We start from the raw sequence: 19,053 nt of genomic DNA, 5'->3' as shown, positions 1-19,053 counted from the left end.
TTTATATATTTTTTTATTTTATTTGCTGTGTGAAAACATTTGCTGTAGATATTAGAAACGTCACAATGTCACACCTAACAGAACATTTTCTTATATCTGAAAAAATGGCAAACAAAGACACCCAAAATATAGAAGACATGTTTATGATTACTGAGGAGACATGCATTAAAGATTGTAAGTGAAAGGTAATATACAGCTTTCACAATTAGGAAGCTGCATGGCACGAACTCCAGCAATCTCAGCCTTAGGACAGGCTGAATTTTTTTTATCTCCTCCAGGTGTTAGCCTAGAGGGGTCCATGCGTTCAGTCGTATGCGTGTGTGTGTGTGTGTGTGTGTGTGTGTGTGTGTGTGTGTTCTAGTGTGGGATTACGTTCCTGCATTTCTTCCTAAGAGTGTAATTTGAATGATATGATGTGAATTCATGTAAAAACATTCACATTAAAATATTGTTGAATATTTATTAATCCCTGATATCGTCAAATATGCTGACTGTGTTTTGAGACCACCAGGGAAAATGTAAATGGGAGAGGCAACAGAAATGTAAAAAATGCATCACTGTTATCACAGGAGTCTAGGAGCAAGTGTGCGGTCAATGTATGTGTCAGTGCGTACTTTGAGTGTAGAGCTGAAATAATTAATTTATTAGTTAATCAAGAGTAATAAATCTGCAACTAATTTGATAAGTGATCTTTTTTTTTTAGCAAAAAAAAAAAAAAAAAATTTTAGGATGGTTCCACCTTCTCAAATGTGAGGGGTCATTAATACCAACAGTCCAGAGATGGAAAGAAACAATGCATGAAATTTCAGAAATGAAGAGAATAACATTCAGAATCAGAAATGAAGAATTTGAGTATGAAAGACACTGGGTTAAATAGATACAATATAAAGCCAACAACTAAAACAGGAAAGTAAAGAACAGAAGCAGGGCCGGGTTGGGAAAGAAAAACATAACTTGACATGCATAGTTAAATGCACCTAAGAGGAGTAAATATGTGCACGAACATACACACACACATGAATTATGAATAATCAATGGAGTTAAATTGTAAATGTATACCAATTATTGTTGTGTAAAAATATGTAGTTATTTAATTTATTCGTGCACGTCCCTCCTTTTCCTTAGTGTTTTTGGTAGACTAACTGATAAATGAATGAATGAATGAATGAATGAAGTTATTGTGTTTTAAGTTAAGTTATTGTGTGTGTTAAGTTTTTACACACAAATCAACTCCTATGTTTATTAGATAAAAGTTTGGGAGTGTATGTATATATGTGTATACGTATATATGTATAGATGTATGTTTAGAAGTGTATAGAGGTGCAGATGTATGTGTATATGCGTATACATAGATATATTTCTTTACTTTTTTATTTATTAATTTTTTTGTTGTTAATTTTTCTTTAGTTATGAGGGTTGCTCTTGTTATTGTATTATTATTATTATTATTATTATTAGCACTGGGTGGATTGCATAGATATGTACATATATATATAAAAAAGCAAGGATATGAAAATTGTACTGCATTGTACGGTAATAGATAGCGGTAAATTAAGTGAAGGAATTGCAATAAAAGTATTTTTTTTAAAATGTGATGTTTGCATGCTTTTCTAAGTTGGATGTGTTTTTATGTGTTTTATTTGTAAACATATTTTGGTTTTGTTGATCTGACAAAAACAAGACGTTTAAAGATGTCACTTAGGGATTTTGAGGAGCTGTGACAGGCAATAGTATTTTTTGACATTTTATAGATCAAATTATAGACCTATTGAACAAAAGTCTTAGTCACAGCCCTATATGTGTGTATGCAAGTGCGCATAATGTGTGTTTCTGTCACATTTTCATGCATTTATGTTTGTGCTTTTGTGTCTGTGTGTAATTGTAATTGTGTACAGATGATGCCAACTGACAAGCCTGCCCTAAAGACCCAACTGAACATGTGCTGGCTGTGACAGGAGTCCAAACAGTGACATGATTATTGTGAAGTGCTCTCACTTCTAATGAGTAGTGCCCACACAATTAAAGGCGGAACCAATGACCCGCCACTTGTTTACCAACATATATCCAACTGGAAATTGTAACCCTGTGTCAGTTTGAAGTGTCACTCCCTGATCATCATGTGTCAGATCACAGCTACTCTGACAGGGATGCGTACACAGGCAACCAAAGCAAACATGTTAAAGCAACACAGCCTGATACTGTACACATCTCTCACTTATTCATCACGAGTAACAAATCACTGCTGTGTCTTTGTCATTTAAAAAAGCTGATTGTCACTGTTTTGATGTTTGTTTACGACATGTCAAAGTGTCACAATGTGCGTGTTTTTAAGGGTTGGTTGGAGGCAGTTATCTCAGACAACTGAGTTACTACGCAGGTAAAAGCGATTAATATCTCAGATTTATGATAATGTGTCTGCATGTACAAGTGTGTGTGCATGAAAGAAATAAGGACAAAGAGAGAGTGTAGTTTTGTGTCTACCTTAGTTGCGTCTATGTGGTCCTGCAGAGAGTCGATGAAGAGGTCTCCGACGGGCTCCCAGGCGTCTCTTACCCCCTCTGCCTGCTCCAGGGCCACTGCTAGCTCCTCCATCGCTGCCTGGATTTGAAGTAGACGCTCTAAAGTCCTCTCCATGTGTCTGGGGGTTTTGTTGAAAACATGATTCTAGATAACTACATGCTCCGCTAAAAGTTGGAGCTAATGCAAGAAAAAAAATTCTATCAAAACCCATAAAGCATGCAGTCACACACATCATTTATTCAAATTTACGGACTGTCATTTCAATGGAGCTATGTGCAAATTATTTTATACCATCATTTCATCATCTAAATGCTTTTTCTTTGAAAATACGTTATAAGCTCTAAATTTCCAATGATCTAAAACTTGATGAATGTGTTTTCCTTATTGCTTCTGCAATGGATTATATTTGCCACATTTTGTAATCAGGTTATGGTAATTGTATTATGCGTAATGTATTGCAGCCTAGCCCTGCTATGGATGAGGACACAAGCAGTCACAGGGAGAAATAACACTCAACTTTATAGCTTGAAAAGTTACAGGCATATTGATGTCAAACGATAAATATGTCTTTATTAATAATCTTTTTTATTTTTTATTTTTCAAGAAATATATATTACTTTTCCCAACACATATCTTTGAACATCAGTCTCTCCCCATTTTTCTAAGAGCCCATCTTTCACCCCTCATAACGTTATATTCAAGCATGATCCAATTCTTCATTCATGAAGAAAAAAAATAATTAATTCCAAAACTTTGCTTTTAGGCAAACGTTTCATGAGCTCATGGTCTGCAGAATTTACTAAACTCCGGATGACCTACATTATGACATTACATTATTAATTTAATCCAGAAATAACCACCAAAACTGTAATTGAAAGGCAGAGGACAAGAAAATGCTGCTATCTGACAGAAAGTCAGTTTCTAATAATGACCTTGATTACAAAACTTGTATTATCTTTACACTCAAAAATAGCCATTGGCCATTCACCAAAACCTTTAGCCATTTTTATTGTGCTTTTACAACACCGGACATGGGCACAAGCAGTAGCCCAGTGGGGGAAGAACTATTTAGATCATTCACCTAACAGTAAAATTACTAGTGCTGTCAAACGATTAAAATATTTAATAGCGATTAATCGCATTAACATCATAGTTAACTCGCAATTAATCACACATTTTTATCTATTCTAAATGTCCCTAGATTTCTTTTTGTCCAATTATTTTTTCTCATTTTAATGCTCTTATCAACATGGAAAAGCGGATCGGCTTGCTTTGTGCTTTTGTCGCCTGGCTTTGACGAGGGGGCGGAGAATTGGCATCAGCTGTGTGCTTGGCCATCAAGTGGTATTTCAGACTGGACGTGCTGCGATGATAGCTCAGTTCACAACGACAAAACACACACATCACTTTGGTCTTGTCAATGGAACCATTTGGCAACTTTTTAAAAGTAAACTTTCCATTCAGAATCTTATTGGCATCCATTTCGGCGTCTCGCAATTGCCATCCACTCAAAACGTAACGTTAGCCTACTACTCTTTGGCCGGCTTGCTAGCCCAAGTGTGCGGCGTGCCGGTTGCTTTGTTTCCGGTCTAGCTACATCCGGTGTGGTGTTGTAGTTTTTCTAACGTTACTAGTTATTGCAACAGCAAGTGAAAAAAACTATAAAGTTTACTATGCCAAAAAGAACGTTAATCTCGCGATAAAATAATTGACGCCGTTAAAATGGGTTTGCGTTAACGCCGTTAATAACGTGTTTAACTGACAGCACTAAAAATTACCAATACAACAATGTAAAAAATTACATCGAGTATAAGTAGCATTCAACATCCTAATTAAGTACTGATTAAGTAAACATACATAAATATTACCAGCAAAATGTATCAAATCATCAAACGTAAAAGTACTCATTCTGCAGAAAAATTGCTCCTCTGACTGATACCATTACAATTGACAGCCCCTTCAAAGGGCCACAAGATAAATCAGAAATGTAACAGGGGGCCCCAACTACACACTGCTTCTTTGTGAGGGCTTAAAAACCAAAAAGGTTGGGAACCACTGGTTGAATCTTTAACAGTGCATTGTATTATCTATGCTCAGCATGTGTTTTTATTTAATGTAAAATCATAATCTGCAAAGTAACTTGTAACTACAGCTGTCAGATAAATGTAGTGGTGTACAATATACAATAGTGTACCCTACAGATAAAGTAGCATCCAATGGAATATAGTAAAGTTAATTATAATTACCTCAAAATGGCACTTGAATAAAGAACATGAGTAAATTTACTTCCCACCACTGCAGCAACCACATTTGACCTGCACAAGATACACACAATGTAAAAAAATAAATAAGTGTCTGACCTATGGCGGTCCACACAGCGTGCCGTTAGCTTCTCCCACAAGTCACTGGCCACGTTCGCCTGCTTCCACACTGAGCGGCTCACATTTAAGATTCGCCGGCGTGGAGACACCTCTGGAGAGGGTGAAAGAGGTTAGATGGGGCCACGCAGGAGTAAAAGCATAAAGGTGCAAAGGAGGAAGTGAAAAAATAGAGCAAACGGAGAAATAACAGGGTGGAGAGGAGAGCAGGGGTTAGAGGTCAAACAAAGAGAAGAGCAATGATTTGAGACGGATAGTACACCAACTCCATGAAAGGAAAAACAGATAAAGGAAGGGGGCAAAACAAGTTGGACACACAAGGAGAACACAGTGAGGTAGATTGCTACAATATTTCCCAGGTGAGCATCCAGTGCTGAGAGCCAAACAGTAGGAAGAGGACATGTCTGTGGAGAAACAGCAGTGTTTGCTGTATTATTGATCTGAGCAGATGGTAGTGTAGAGCTGGTGAGCTGAAGCTAATTGGACCAGACCCGGACACTTTCCCTAAACCCAGTGTGACACCAGAGGATGGATCACTGCTAATAACTATTAATTGAAGATTTCACCTGCGTGGGTCCTACCAAAATTAACTCCAGGGCTTAGAAGAGAGAGATTGTGAGTATGATTTTTTTGGCTGCCGCAGCAGTTGGCACCAAGTATGAAGGGTGCAGACCTTTTCCATCGGTCAGGGTCTCCTCTGGCTCCTGGAAGGGATGCTGAGCCAGAAAGGCTTGGGCAGACTCCAAGACTGAGTAGATGAACGGCCCGTGAGACTTGACATCCTCCATGAATACCTGCCGGGAGACAAACAGAGAGGGGAGAGTGTTTCTAAGTGGAAGAAAATGAAACACAAACCATTTTCAAACTCAAGTGCTGGTTGTAGCTGAGGAAGGTGAGTCCTGTAGGCTTAGCTGAACCTGTGTCTAACAGATGGTGTTGCCTAATATACGTAGACCAAAAGTAATGCATATCATTGGCTGATTCCAGTATCTCAAATGTGCATATTTGTTATTTGCATTGTTTTGTTTTTTCAATTGTAAATTGAATACATCTGGCTTTGCAATGTTGGTAGGACAAAACAAGACTTGAAGGTGTTTTGATGGACATTTTTCAGTATTTTATGACATTTTATAGACAAAAAAATAAAAATATTAACAGATGGATTGATAATGAAACAAATAGTTAGTTGTGGCACTTGTGCAGTCAAGCAGATCCTATTTGTAACTTTTTTGTGGAAAACAGGGACAAATTCCATGATCCCCAGCTCGAGGACCGCACACTGACAAAAAAAAGGAGAGGAGGCTCTTCAGATACAAAATATAATCGATGTATTACTTTACATGTAAAAAAAAAAAAATTTCAAAAAAGTGAACGTTTCAGTCATTGCTGAATGTCATTCTGGAGATTTAAAGAGGCTACCAGACAAACAGCAATGGCAAATTACCTGTATAAATAACTCCTATTTATCTGTAATTCCCACTTATTCACAACACGTCCAGGCGGCTAACAAGAACACACAGTAGAGTTTATGTCTGACCTCCATTATTCACATTCTGTAATGGCGTTTTCATTGTTCTAGTTCAAGTGATGTATCACCGGTGACCAATGACCACCTGACTGAAAATACCTGGTACATAAAACGTGGTGATATTTCCAGCCCTGGCGAGTCGACGAGGATCGCTTGGGCGCAACATTAAGCAACTATCCAGGGCACAGAACATTACTGTATACTGACACTACTATGTTTTGTCCTCCAAATTTGGGCAAAAGAAGACTAATTCTTGGTATCATTTGTAGGACTCGGACCGTTACAAATTATTCATTTAAGAAATATGGACTTCGAGGATCCTTTATTGGGGGGAAAAGCCAGCAGTTACAGGATAACACATATAACAGTAGCACAAGTACTGTAGAGAAGACAAAAAGTCAGAACCATAATCTACTGCTCATACCATAACATGTTAAGGCTTTAGCACAGAAAACTACTGAATTGAGCAATGGTACGCACACACACACACACACACACACACACACAGCATCAATCTAGTGGCAGTACCGCATGAGATTACATGGCTGTCTGTCTGAGAGCCCAGTGCACGATAGCAGACCAAATCTACTGGGAGTACTGGTCAGCTGGCTGCCACACACAGAAGAGCTAATTAGCTGGAGAGCCCAGCTCCACTGGTCCATATTTAACAGCACTGCTTATGCAAGAAAACACACACACACACACACACACACACACACACATATATATATATATATATATATATATATATATATATATATATACACAAGCCTTCACTCCACCACTGAGAAGATACTCTGAGCCTCCAAGGGCCTTAGAGAAAGCCAGTGTGTCATCCTTCTTCATTCTTCTACATTATTTTGTTCTGTATAAAACATGCAGCAGGTGTGTGAATTAATGCTAGCTCTCTTCAAAGTAATTTATTTAGGTAAAGCCAGCACTCAATCATCTTACGCTATGAAGAGGTCACAATTTTAGCTGAAAATCTACATTACTAGCTGGAATTAGCGACGCTGCAGGGACAGTGTTTCGGTGCCCGTTAAAAAAACCTGAGGACCAGAGCCCGGCAGGCCTGATAAGACCCAATGAAACACAAGCAAACACCAGCCGACACTGAACAAACATGCAAAAGTGCGTAACGGTGGGGAGCTGTGGCGTGAGATAAGATTCCCACTGCAACAGTCATTTAGAAAACCTGCTTCTTCCTCTTTCACACTCTTTCTCTAATCACAAACAAACTCCCTCTTCTTCCTTACATTCTTCCTTTCTTTCCTTTCCCCCACTATTCATCCGCTCTAGCTTTCTTTATTCTCTCCATACTCTCTTTAGCTGCTTTGCAAATAGGAGCTGAGCTATGGATTCCCTGAGCCAGCTGCCATGTTAAAACTTTAATTGCAGCTAAATTTTACACTAAAAGGCTTCATCTTTAGTTGAAGGAACATTAAGAGTGAAGCCTTCAGATCAGATTAAGATACATTATGCATGGGGTAAAAAAAGCTCATGGGGACGAAATGACTTCATTGACTTAATTTCGTCTAAACATGTTGATAGCATTCCTTTTACTCCTCCCTCTGGATGGTTCCTCACAGTGTGCTACTGACTACATATAGGAGGATACATTTTGATTTCATTTTCCCTGTCGCATGAGGCAGAAAAGATTCTGCAGCTGCTGCAGACAAAAAGAATCCCTCCAAATGCCGAAATCACTCACTTATCCCAACACCCAAACACACACACATGACCCTCATCTTCCCATATGACCTCCCCTCCATCTCCACCCCAAATACACAAACAGTAAACATGCTTCCAAACAAATACACATGCAGATGCACGCACACACACACAAAATGTGGCAGAGAGAGAACTCTTCCCACACACAAAAACGACATCAAAATAAATCCACTTAAGATCAATAATTCACATTTCTTAAACACTTTAATTCTCTATAGAAAACTGCGATGCAATTTCCCTCTCTGCTTTGTCGGAAAAGTTTTAGAGCAACCAGACGCTTTGGAAGCCGAGGCATCTCAGATTATAAAGAGGTGCTGTGCTGAAAATGGAACATTAGAGGTAGAGGAGAGGAGAGGAGAGGAACAGTGAATCCCATTAATTATTATTTTATTTTATTTTAGGCTTGTGCATCACAAAGTAGCTCCAACAATGTTGAAGGGATAGTTGTGGAAAGAGAGAACATGAACTGTGTTTTTAAAGCATTAAAAGGAGACAGGGAGCATGGCAAATGAGGGATGAGAAGGGGAAAAGAGAAATTAAGAGGGAGAGGGAAAGGAAGCAACTGCAGGATTGTATATCCTGTATACGTGTGAGTGTTGTCATATTTCCATTTTCCTGTTAATTGGGAGGCTGATTCCACAGTGCACCAGTCAAGGCAGGAGTTAGAGTTGGATTAATGGGGGGCCACAAACCTCTCCCTGTCAATACAGGTCACCTTTCAGACAAACACTGCACAAACTGACAGCACGGAAAATTGGAAAAAGGGTGAAAAGGAAAACTCTGCTGTACTTACAGAACCAATTACGTGTGTGTGTGTGTGTGTGTGTGTGTGTGTGTGTGTGTGTGTGTGTGTGTGTGTGTGTGTGTGTGTGTGTGTCTTCTGCGTGTCTAAACCAGTTCCAGTTCCTAAGAAACATCACCCACAACTAAGGTGATTTACCAGGAGAACATCCAGAGCATCCCGGGTGATGTTTCTCCAAATAATTCCTGTCACACAGGAGCAAGAATCCAAAGAGCATAACTTTCACCCTTCATACACACCTTCAAATACATGTTAATGCCTTCATTTACATCTTTATTGTTTCATTGATTGAGATATCATGGTAGCTTAATGTTGTTATATTATAATAAAAAGGAATCAAAAGCTTTATCTCCGCTAAGATGTAGCTTCGGCATCAGAAACTGCTTGTTGTCTGGAGCTATTTTTGAACTGGCCAACAATCTGTATGACTCCAACAGTAAGACAGGCACACGCACACATTTGCCTCTGGGTAATTCCTGTCTGTACCAACTTTATAAGAGTCTACCCCAACGCAGTGCTCACTCGCACACAAGGCTGTGCCTACCAGGGCTTTATACAGTAACATGACAATTAAAAAAAAAAAAACTTCCCTGCCTTAAAGAAATCCTGAGATTTTTGTTATTGTCCCACAACTGGGTGTCTTTTTCATTTATATGCTTTTGATCTGCCCAATAAATCAAAATATATTGACAAAATATTAAATATACAATTCTATCAGCTTGCTAAATTAAGGAAGTCTGACATAAAAGAGCTATACTGTATGTATTTAATGCTATCAGTGATCAGACACTGTTCGTAGTCGGTGTGTGTCAACGCTGTAGCGGGGGCTCAAAGACCCTACATCTCTGTGACTTTGTTGTTTGTGTTGCACCTGTTAAAGGACAATTCCGGCGCAAAATGAACCTAGGGGTTAATAACACATGGGTACCGAGTCGACCGTTCTCTGGGATATGTTTTCATGCTAATTGAATGTGACCAGTTTTAGCGTGAACCGCTAATTAGCTTGTAACGCTAGTAGTCGGGGCACTGGTAAAGTAAAAAGAAATCGCTATTTTATATCACTAACAAGGCTCAAAATAGCACCACACTTCCACTGTAGCATAATAAGGGTCCCTACATGTAAATCGAAGCATTGAGAACTTTGTAAGTGTACAGACAGTGTATTAAAAAGATTTATAAAGACGTACCGTTCACGTATACAGACAGGCGCCATCTTGGAAAAACAGTCATGACCAGTCAAACCATGAACGCCGTGCAACCAGTAATCAGTAACATAGCTCAAGCAGGGTGTTCGTGGTTCGACTGGTCATGACTGTTTTCCCAAGATGGCGCCTGCCTGTATACGTGTACTTCATTTTTTGCCGGAATTTTCCTTTAAGATGGAACATTTTACACCTGTAGTTTGGTGCCCTCAGCTAAATCTCATTCTAGCCCAAAACCAATTTAAACCTAAAAAGGTCTAATCAGCCAAACTAATGGAATACCCATGTTTGGGTTTGCATTCCTTTCGAGAAAAAAAGGAGCAAGGCAAAAGAACCTCATTCCACTGCGGTGAGTGATGAAGATGGGTAAGAGACTGGAGGAGACAAGGATAATGAGATGAACCCCTGTATAGCGGTTAAAGGTCCTGCACATGCACACAGTAAATTGATCTCTGCACAATGGACACCACAACGTCGCTCTGCTCCTGACGAGCTGTGGCAAAACACTGGCTAAATTCAATCAATGTATAAAAAATATATATATATAGTCAAATTAAAAAAATGTAAACACTACATCAACAGAAACTCTTGATGACTTCCTGTATCACTTTTAATTTCCCTCCCTCCTGGGGATCGATAAAGTTTTATATTATTTTATTGTATTGAGTGTGGAAAAACATGCATATTTTTTCCACTGCTCTGGTGAGGTGAAAAATATTTTACATTATACTATATACCTGCTATAAAAGGTGCAACCAAATTAAAATAAATCAAGTACAATCTGTACACACCAACATAGACCTGAATAAGGGGCTCGAAGAATAGAGTGCGGATCGGGCCGCCTTTTTTTCATCCGACAGAGCAGTAACCGAACCCAACCCGAGCCCGACAGGCATTAAGATATTTATGTCCAAGCCCGACCCGAGCCCGACACAGTTAAAATCTAATTTTTTTTCTTATACTAATGACACATGTACTGTACATGTAGCCTAATATGCACGTGTTTCATTGTCACAGCTACATAAACACATTTCCGCACACAGGAAGACGGATGTTAGTGTAATATTTTAAATTTATTTTAAATACAAAAATGAACCTCTGCATCAAGTGAAACAGGCCCATTGGCTACCTACATAATAAGCTGTTTTAAATTTAAAATGTTCAATGCCTTATCGCGCTGATGTGACCGAGCCCGACCCGAACCCGAGCATCATTTCTAAATATCTGTACCCGGCCCGGCCCGTCGGGTCCCGTCGGGCTCGGGTCAGGTATCCATCCTCTATCGAAGAAGTCTGATGTATGTGGCAAATGTTATTTGGTCTGTGTTCCTGAAAAGGAAAAGTAATAGATTAGAACTCCTGTCACCTGTGACTGTGTCCTGCAGAATCAGCTGACAACCAGAAAGTCAAATTATGATCCCGGGTTATAGAGAAAGTACTGGTACCCTGCCCTCAATACGAGGGTAAAAAAATATTTATTGGAAAGATAAACAAGCACTGATTTGTGCTGTGATCAATAAGGTCTCAGTCTCTCAGTTTGTGAGCTTGTCTGCCCTTCTATCCACACAAGCCCTTGAAGGGATTTACAAGCCAGTTCAAATCACTGAACTGTGGGGGAATTATCTGACAGGAAGAGGAGAAAGTTGCTCACTCCACTGTCAGCAACTCTTATTAATTCCAACATTCCGACATAACAAGACAAAAACAACACAGGGACTGATGGGATTGTAACTAGTTAAATATAATCTTCAGTTCTTCGGCTTCGTTGAAATCTGTGCACAAAGCCCCACCACCATCAATATTTACTAACACAGCTGAACATGGAGAACGTAGTCTATTCTGGTGTTGACGCAGGCTGGACAACTCCGCTTTGATCAATATCTGTGATCTCTACAAAAGATCCAAGCAAATACTTTCTGTTATCTGCAAACTGCAAATGCCACTGAAAAAGTATACAACCCATAATACCCCACTGCTCCTCATGTTTCTTTACCATGTTAACCATCTCAAGCAAAAACAAATTCACCCACTCAACACCCACTAAAAACACTGCCTCCAAAATCATTGGCTTTCCAACCTCTAGCATCACACATCTCAATGACGGAGACATCACATTGCACAGATCACAGCACATGACCTTGGTTACAACCTCAATGTATTTTTCACACTGCTCCCACATGAATGCAGATATAGGACTTTAAAGGCCATTCTTTACTCTAGCAGGAGTCTTGTCCTCTCTGCCACACACAGTAGTCTGTTTTTATGTCTGTATGCATCTATAGACTCAACTGTAGACTCAATTTATCTGAGTGAGCATGTGTGTTTTTGTATGGGTGTATATAGACATAAAGTGGAAATTGATTTCCCCTTAGGTAGAACAAAGACTCGACCACCCCACCTATATTTGTACTGGCTGTGTAATATTTGAACTAAAAAGGTATCATCGTCCACATTACCTGGTGGAACTCCCTCTGGTGCTGGACAGCCCCCACGTCGCCTCCTATGGGCAGCTGCTCTGACAGCTCCTCGTCCTTGGCTGTCAGCCATTCAATGATCTCCTGCAGAGAGAGCTGCAGCTTCCCGCTGTTATCGGAGAAGGCCTCTAGCCGCACCCTGCCAACACACACACACACACACACACACACACACACACACACACACACACACACACATTTGGTTCAGCAAATATTCTACAACACACCAACTAAATACTGCAGATTATATTTGGTTACAACTTCCCACTATCCAGAATGTCAACACAGTATTAGCTTTGTTAACATCCAAAACTTGAAACTTCATCAAGATGTACATTTAGGATTTATACCTTCAATTGCAATCTATTGCAATAATAAATAGGCATTTCTTTTAAAATAAAAACATCTTAATTTTGCAACAGGACCTTAATTGCCTCTTTAGTTTGCATTGTCCTTAATTTGGGCAGCTATATAGAGTTGCAGACGGTCAGAATACACATTTCAAAGAGCCTTATAAACCCTGCTATAAGAAGGTCAGTGCTTTGCTGTTCTTGAAGGCCACAACTTCATCTTTTGAGCGAGTTATGAAGGGAACAATTGTGCCTGAAATTCGTCACACCTTGCTGATCATGTCACTCTGGACAATTATCTGTATCTGAATGCTGTATTTTAGCATAGCCATCGATGATTTTTAACAAGCATGGGGTGGTGTTCATTTTGGTAAGTGATAATTAATTAACCATTAAAATGTAATCATTATAATTGCCCATTCGCTAAACCCCTCCCCTGAACACTAGGACTCACCAGCTCTATATTGCAATACAAGAGCAATGTTGTTTCATTTTTTCATGTCTTAGTCACGACTAGTCAATCATTAACTGGTGAGGATTTTTTTCTCAGACTTTTATCTGGTACATGCAGCTTTAGCCTCAGTCTTATGGCACCATACCATGTATGTAGCCATTAAGTGCACATTTAAAGGACAATTCCGGCGTAAAATGAACCTAGGTGTTAATAACATATGTGTACCGAGTCGAACGTTCTCTGGGACATGTTTTCATGCTAATCGAATGCGTCTCTAGCTTTTAACAAGCTACCGCAAAACCGGTGGTTACTTGCTAACGCTAGCTTTCGGGGCACTTGGTAAATCACTATTTTCTACCACTAACAAGGCTCAAAATAGCGCCACACTTAAATGGTAGCATAATAAGGGTCCCTACATGTAAACCGAAGCATTGAGAACTTGAAAGTGTAAAGTGTACAGAATGAACGCTACTGTCTTTATAATCTATCTTTTTAATAAACTGTCTGTACACTTACAGTTCTCAATGCTTCGCTTTGCATGTAGGGACCCTCATTATGCTACCGTTTAAGTGTGGTGCTATTTTGAGTAGTTTAATAGGTTTGTTTGTTTGTTTATGTTTGCACCATTCACCAAAGCAAATTCCACGTAAGTGTACTTATTGTGGCAAACCTTTTTCTGATTCAGATTCTGATGCAGAATTAGGTGTCATCCGAACCAAACCATGCATTTCCGGGATCCAAAATACAGGACACTACAGTACATCTACCTGCAACAGTGTTAAATCACAATGCTGCAAATCACAGCAAAACAAGCATATATTGTGTTTTGGGTTTGGTGGTTTGATGAAGTAAACCAGCAACAAATAACAGAGCAGCAAGAGAGATGTCTATCAGTGACACAGCTGGCACTAGCTTCCCAGTGTTTCAATTACACACCAGAAGCTGGCACTCAAATATAATTATCCATGCACATCACAATTTGCAAGAACTGTCACATCAGAGATGATGAGTGGGAGCGAGAGTAAGAGTCAGAAAAAGAAACAGACAGTCTAAGTGTCACTGCTCACGACTATAAATGAGGGGGAACATTGCAAAAATGTAATTTGACTGATATTCAGATAAAAGCATAAGTAAAGTCAGATGAACACTTTAAGATGTATATATAAGTCTGAATGAAGTCAAACACAATAATGGCAATTCTGCAAAACATAAGGTTAACATATGCAAATAAGGAGTCCAAGTAAATGCTCACAGCCTGCACAATCACCAGCAGCTCCTACCAGCCATCTTCCACCAGGCCTAGCAGCTCCTAGCAACTACCATGGAGTGGATAGGTTTCCCAGCCAATGGAGAGACTTCTATTGTTGAAAGTATTTGTCAGTGTATTTTAATCTCTTGCTCGTGTGTGGCTAAACTGTTAGTGGCTGCCACCGGCATCGCCATCATGCCTAGGAACAACGGGAACAATAGCAATGAGGACACAATCTCCCTGTCGCAGGTTCGGGAGTTGCTCGAACGAGAAAGAGCAAACTTTAAAGAACTAATACTTCAACAAGAACATAGTAATAAAAACTTTACACAAATGATCATTAACACCACCAATCAAAGAGTGGACGAGTTAGTGAAGGACATACAAGTCTTGAAAATGAGCATGGAGTTCACTCAGAAGGATGTGGATGAATTGAAGGCTAACCATAGCAAACTCTCAAGTGGTTGTAACTCAAACACAAATGACATATGTAAAGTGCCAGAATCTCTTCTGGTTCTGGATATTAAAGCCAATTATCTTGAAGGGCAGTGTAGGCACAACAACATAATGGTGGATGGCATTCCTGAACTTGACCATAACAAAGTTATTTTAAAGAGAGTAAAAAAAACCCTGTGGGAGGCCAAATTGTGGGCCAAAATGTTGTGGACCTAATTTGCTCTATTAAAGTATATTTCCGGAGCGGTTGTGCGGACTTTACTTTCTTTGAACATTCACTTGTGTGTCCTGCAACAGCAACTACATGGATGTGCACAACATTGTCTTTTTTAAATTAATATGAATATGCCAACATTTTTATTCAACCAAATTGTTTACTGTAATAATACGCATAGCCATAACACCAGATTTTCTAGTAATGGTCATATCGTTATACCTAGCCTAAGGACTTGCTCATCGAAAAGCAAAGCCATAACAAACTGAAATAAGTTACCTCTGAATATTCAGTTAATTAAAGATAAATCATCTTTCAAAAAGTATATGCAGAGGCATCTATCTGGCATGCAAATGAAAGACTGAATACTGGAAAGTAACTTACTTCTTACACTGTTTAAAAAAAACTGTTTAAAAAAAGAAATTATATTATATATATATATATATATATATATATATATATTATATACCTATTGTTTTATAATAATGTATAATTGCTTTTCTATAAATAATGTTTGTTCTGTGTGAACAGGTGGTTATTTATAATGTAATAGTTACTGAGTGTGACTGTTGTACGTGTGATGATGTTGAATGTGATTTTACATACATTCTTGTAATGGGTTGTCTGTGATACAATGGGTATGTATTGTGTGTTAGTGTAGACCAGAGGAAGAGGAGCTGACTGCTATGACATCAGCTAATGGGGATCCTTTTAGTAAACAATAAACAATCAGCAATGTCATGTCAGGGACTGTATGGCAATGGCAATTTCCTGCAAACTGAATTTTGGTACAGATTGGTTCTGACACATGAGGAATTAGGTGTCACATCAGGGATACCGGTTGCAGGATGGCATGTGGGGGAAAAAGACAGAAAGGTGAAATCAAGCTTGTAAGTGCACATTTCAGAATTGATAGGCCTCTTTGTTCAACCTTGTGTCAGGAAACCTGTGTGAAGCAGACCGTGCTGTCCCATAGCCTCTTGTTGTCCCTCCAGCTCAGCTCGCTGTGGTAATTGAATCAGAGAGGAACTGTGGCCCCTGCAACACAGGCTCTCAGTCCTTAATAGGCACGAATACATACAAAATACAACACACACAGGCACACAAGCACAAAGCATAAATGGAGAGAGGTTTCTGACTCAAATCAGAGCAAACCTGACCCTTGGATGCATCTAAAGAAAGGCCATCCATCCAAAATTTACCCTGGCATTTTTGCACAGAGTTTCGAAACCCTTCAAACCACACCACAGCAGACACACACTCATCTCATATTACTCTCACCCATCACTGTTGCTTCCATTACACACACAGAGGGTGAGACAAATAGCGCACTGCCTGCGCTGTAATGGAAATGCCGTGACATGGCGGGTGCTGCCAAGAACTACTCTCGCCTTGCTAAGCTGTATGGAGGCCAGGCGAAAGGTTTGCCAGTATAGAAGCTATTTTGTCTCCAGTGGAAACATCATCATATCAATATAAGTGGTATTTTTGGGCCAAGTTCCGCTGCGCTAGATTAGGAGATGCCAGGGATTTTGAATGTGTGTGTGCGTTCGTGCATTTGTGAGACAGGAGCTACAGATGGAACAGGTGGGTGTGTGTGCTCCTCCAGTTTTGTGAAGGGTAGTTTGAGTTTCACATTAAACTAGCATTAACTTTTTTGGGGTACTTTGGGCCAGAGAAACAAGCTGTAAACAACACTGACATATTATCACCTTTTTAAATTGATATTGTGAATTTGTTGGCAAACGATTGCCTATTTACAAAGCCAACTGAGATTTAGCAACATTAACATGTCATTTTAAGTTGTGTTTTTGGCCACCTTATTTTTAGCTCTGCATTAGTCTCCTTTATTTCCTGAGGGGAAATATCTGGCTCTTTAGCTGCTAAATGCTCCACTATGTTCACCATCTAATCACTAACTTTGTCTTTCTGCCGTTTGGTGCTGGGTAGGTAATGTGCAGTGGGTCAGTCAGAGATTTTCCATTAGCTGCCTGATGCGTATTTACACAATGTTGATGTAAACAGTGAAAGTGAACAAAAACAGTAAAATTGAAGGCCAGAAACCCAAAACAAAAAGCTGAAAGATGCTAAAATGATCCGTAAAGCTGAGAGGAACTGTGAGAGTTGGGTGAATATTATCTGTGGTTTCATCACCACAAGCAGCCCCTCTCACAATACACATTGTAATTCAATTTGATGCATTGTTAATAAAAAAAAAAGCATTAGTCCAGGGGTGGGCAATCATTTTCCACAGACGACCACATCAGAAAACTCCCACTGAGTCAGGAGCCAAACGTATACTATATGTCTTGTGGCAATATACTGCATTTGTTGGGTTTATTTTCAGCTGCAGATTTGGAGCTCTAGTGAATATTTGATGATAATTGATTATAACAGAAACACAGAGAGGGCCGGTAAAAAGACAAACAGGACCGGATGGCTGGTAAAAAGTTCATGGATTTTTGATGGTCCACTGTACACCAATGGCAGCAGGGTCGTGTTTGTGGGATTGACTCAAAACGCGTCCACATTCAGCGTCATGAAAAATGTCACCTTGTGCAAAAAGCTCTGTATCACAGAGGAATAAACCATATCAAGCTTTGGATACACAAACAATAAGTGTTAGCGGGATCATTTCTTTGTTGAACTTTCGTGGGATTTGTTGGTAATTAAAGATATATAGAATATCACTAGATAAGATTAAAGGTGCTGTAGGTAGGATTGTGAAGATCCAGGACTTAGCCAAAAAATTTTTAACATCGACAACTTCTCAGTCCCTCCCCCCCTGTCTGCTAAAGCCCAAAACGGTCTCCTAAGCCCCACCCCGAACAAGGGAGAATGAATGCGTGTGCATGAGCAGTGATTGACACGCAGTTTTTTTTAAATGACGTGCTTCATGTAGTTCTACTGGAACATAGGGTCAGTTTCAGCAAATATGACAGAAAGTTAGTTTTATAAGTCTTACCTACTGCACCTTTAAGGTAGCAAGGTAGGGAATGAAATATATCAATGAAGGTCCTCACACGTCTATGTGTGTGTGTGTGTGTGTGTGTGTGTGTGTGTGTGTGTGTGTGTGTGTGTGTGTGTGTCTCTCTATCTCAGGGGCTAACCCAGCCAGCAATAATCGGTATGAATAGGCTACTAACAGGACGAGTGCATGGCAGACTGTTTGTCCTTGATATATGACACACTCAACACACAGTCATCATCTGTTGGTTTCACAGACAACAGTTTCAAGATAGACAGTCAATCTCACCAAGGAATACATGAGTCTAAACTGAGGAAATAACAGGTATTGTCATAATAAAGATTGTAGACTTTTTAGTTTCCTGGATTAGCTTTAAGCAAAAGAGTCAGAACAGATAAAATATGTAGCCCAACATTAGAGAGACCAACCTTTGTTACAAAGGTGAATACACAGGTTAATTTAGAACGACACCTGAACTGCTGTCAGCTCAACATTGTTGGTTAAGATGTGGATAAGAATCACATTGGCCGTCATTTATGAAACGAACGTACGACAGAAAAGAAGTGTAAAACCGGCGTATGGTCATTTCCACGCAAAGCTCTGCATTTATCAATATGGACGTGAGCAGAGGCTACGATCAAATCTCACGTCAAGTTTTCGTGGACTAGTGGACTTGCGGTGCAGCATATAATCAGTTTAACAGGAGAAGGAGAAGTCATCAGTTGATC

General features: G+C 39.5%; 1 protein-coding gene across 1 annotated transcript in view; it reads right to left on the bottom strand.

The window, feature by feature from the left end:
* Window positions 1-19,053, bottom strand: part of drp2 (dystrophin related protein 2) — a 75,508-nt gene that overhangs the window by 40,618 nt on the left and 15,837 nt on the right. Inside the window, exons 2-5 of the mRNA XM_078260336.1 lie at window positions 12,617-12,773; window positions 5,572-5,692; window positions 4,881-4,992; window positions 2,482-2,638 (exon numbers count right to left, since the gene is read on the bottom strand). Of these exons, the coding sequence (XP_078116462.1) occupies window positions 2,482-2,638; window positions 4,881-4,992; window positions 5,572-5,692; window positions 12,617-12,773 (547 nt within the window). The remainder of the gene's footprint in view (window positions 1-2,481; window positions 2,639-4,880; window positions 4,993-5,571; window positions 5,693-12,616; window positions 12,774-19,053) is intronic.

This window comes from Sander vitreus, chromosome 10 (assembly GCF_031162955.1).
Source record: "Sander vitreus isolate 19-12246 chromosome 10, sanVit1, whole genome shotgun sequence".
NCBI lineage: Eukaryota > Metazoa > Chordata > Actinopteri > Perciformes > Percidae > Sander > Sander vitreus.
The sequence above is the reverse complement of the archived record's forward strand: the minus strand, read 5'-3'. Positions and strand labels throughout refer to the sequence as shown.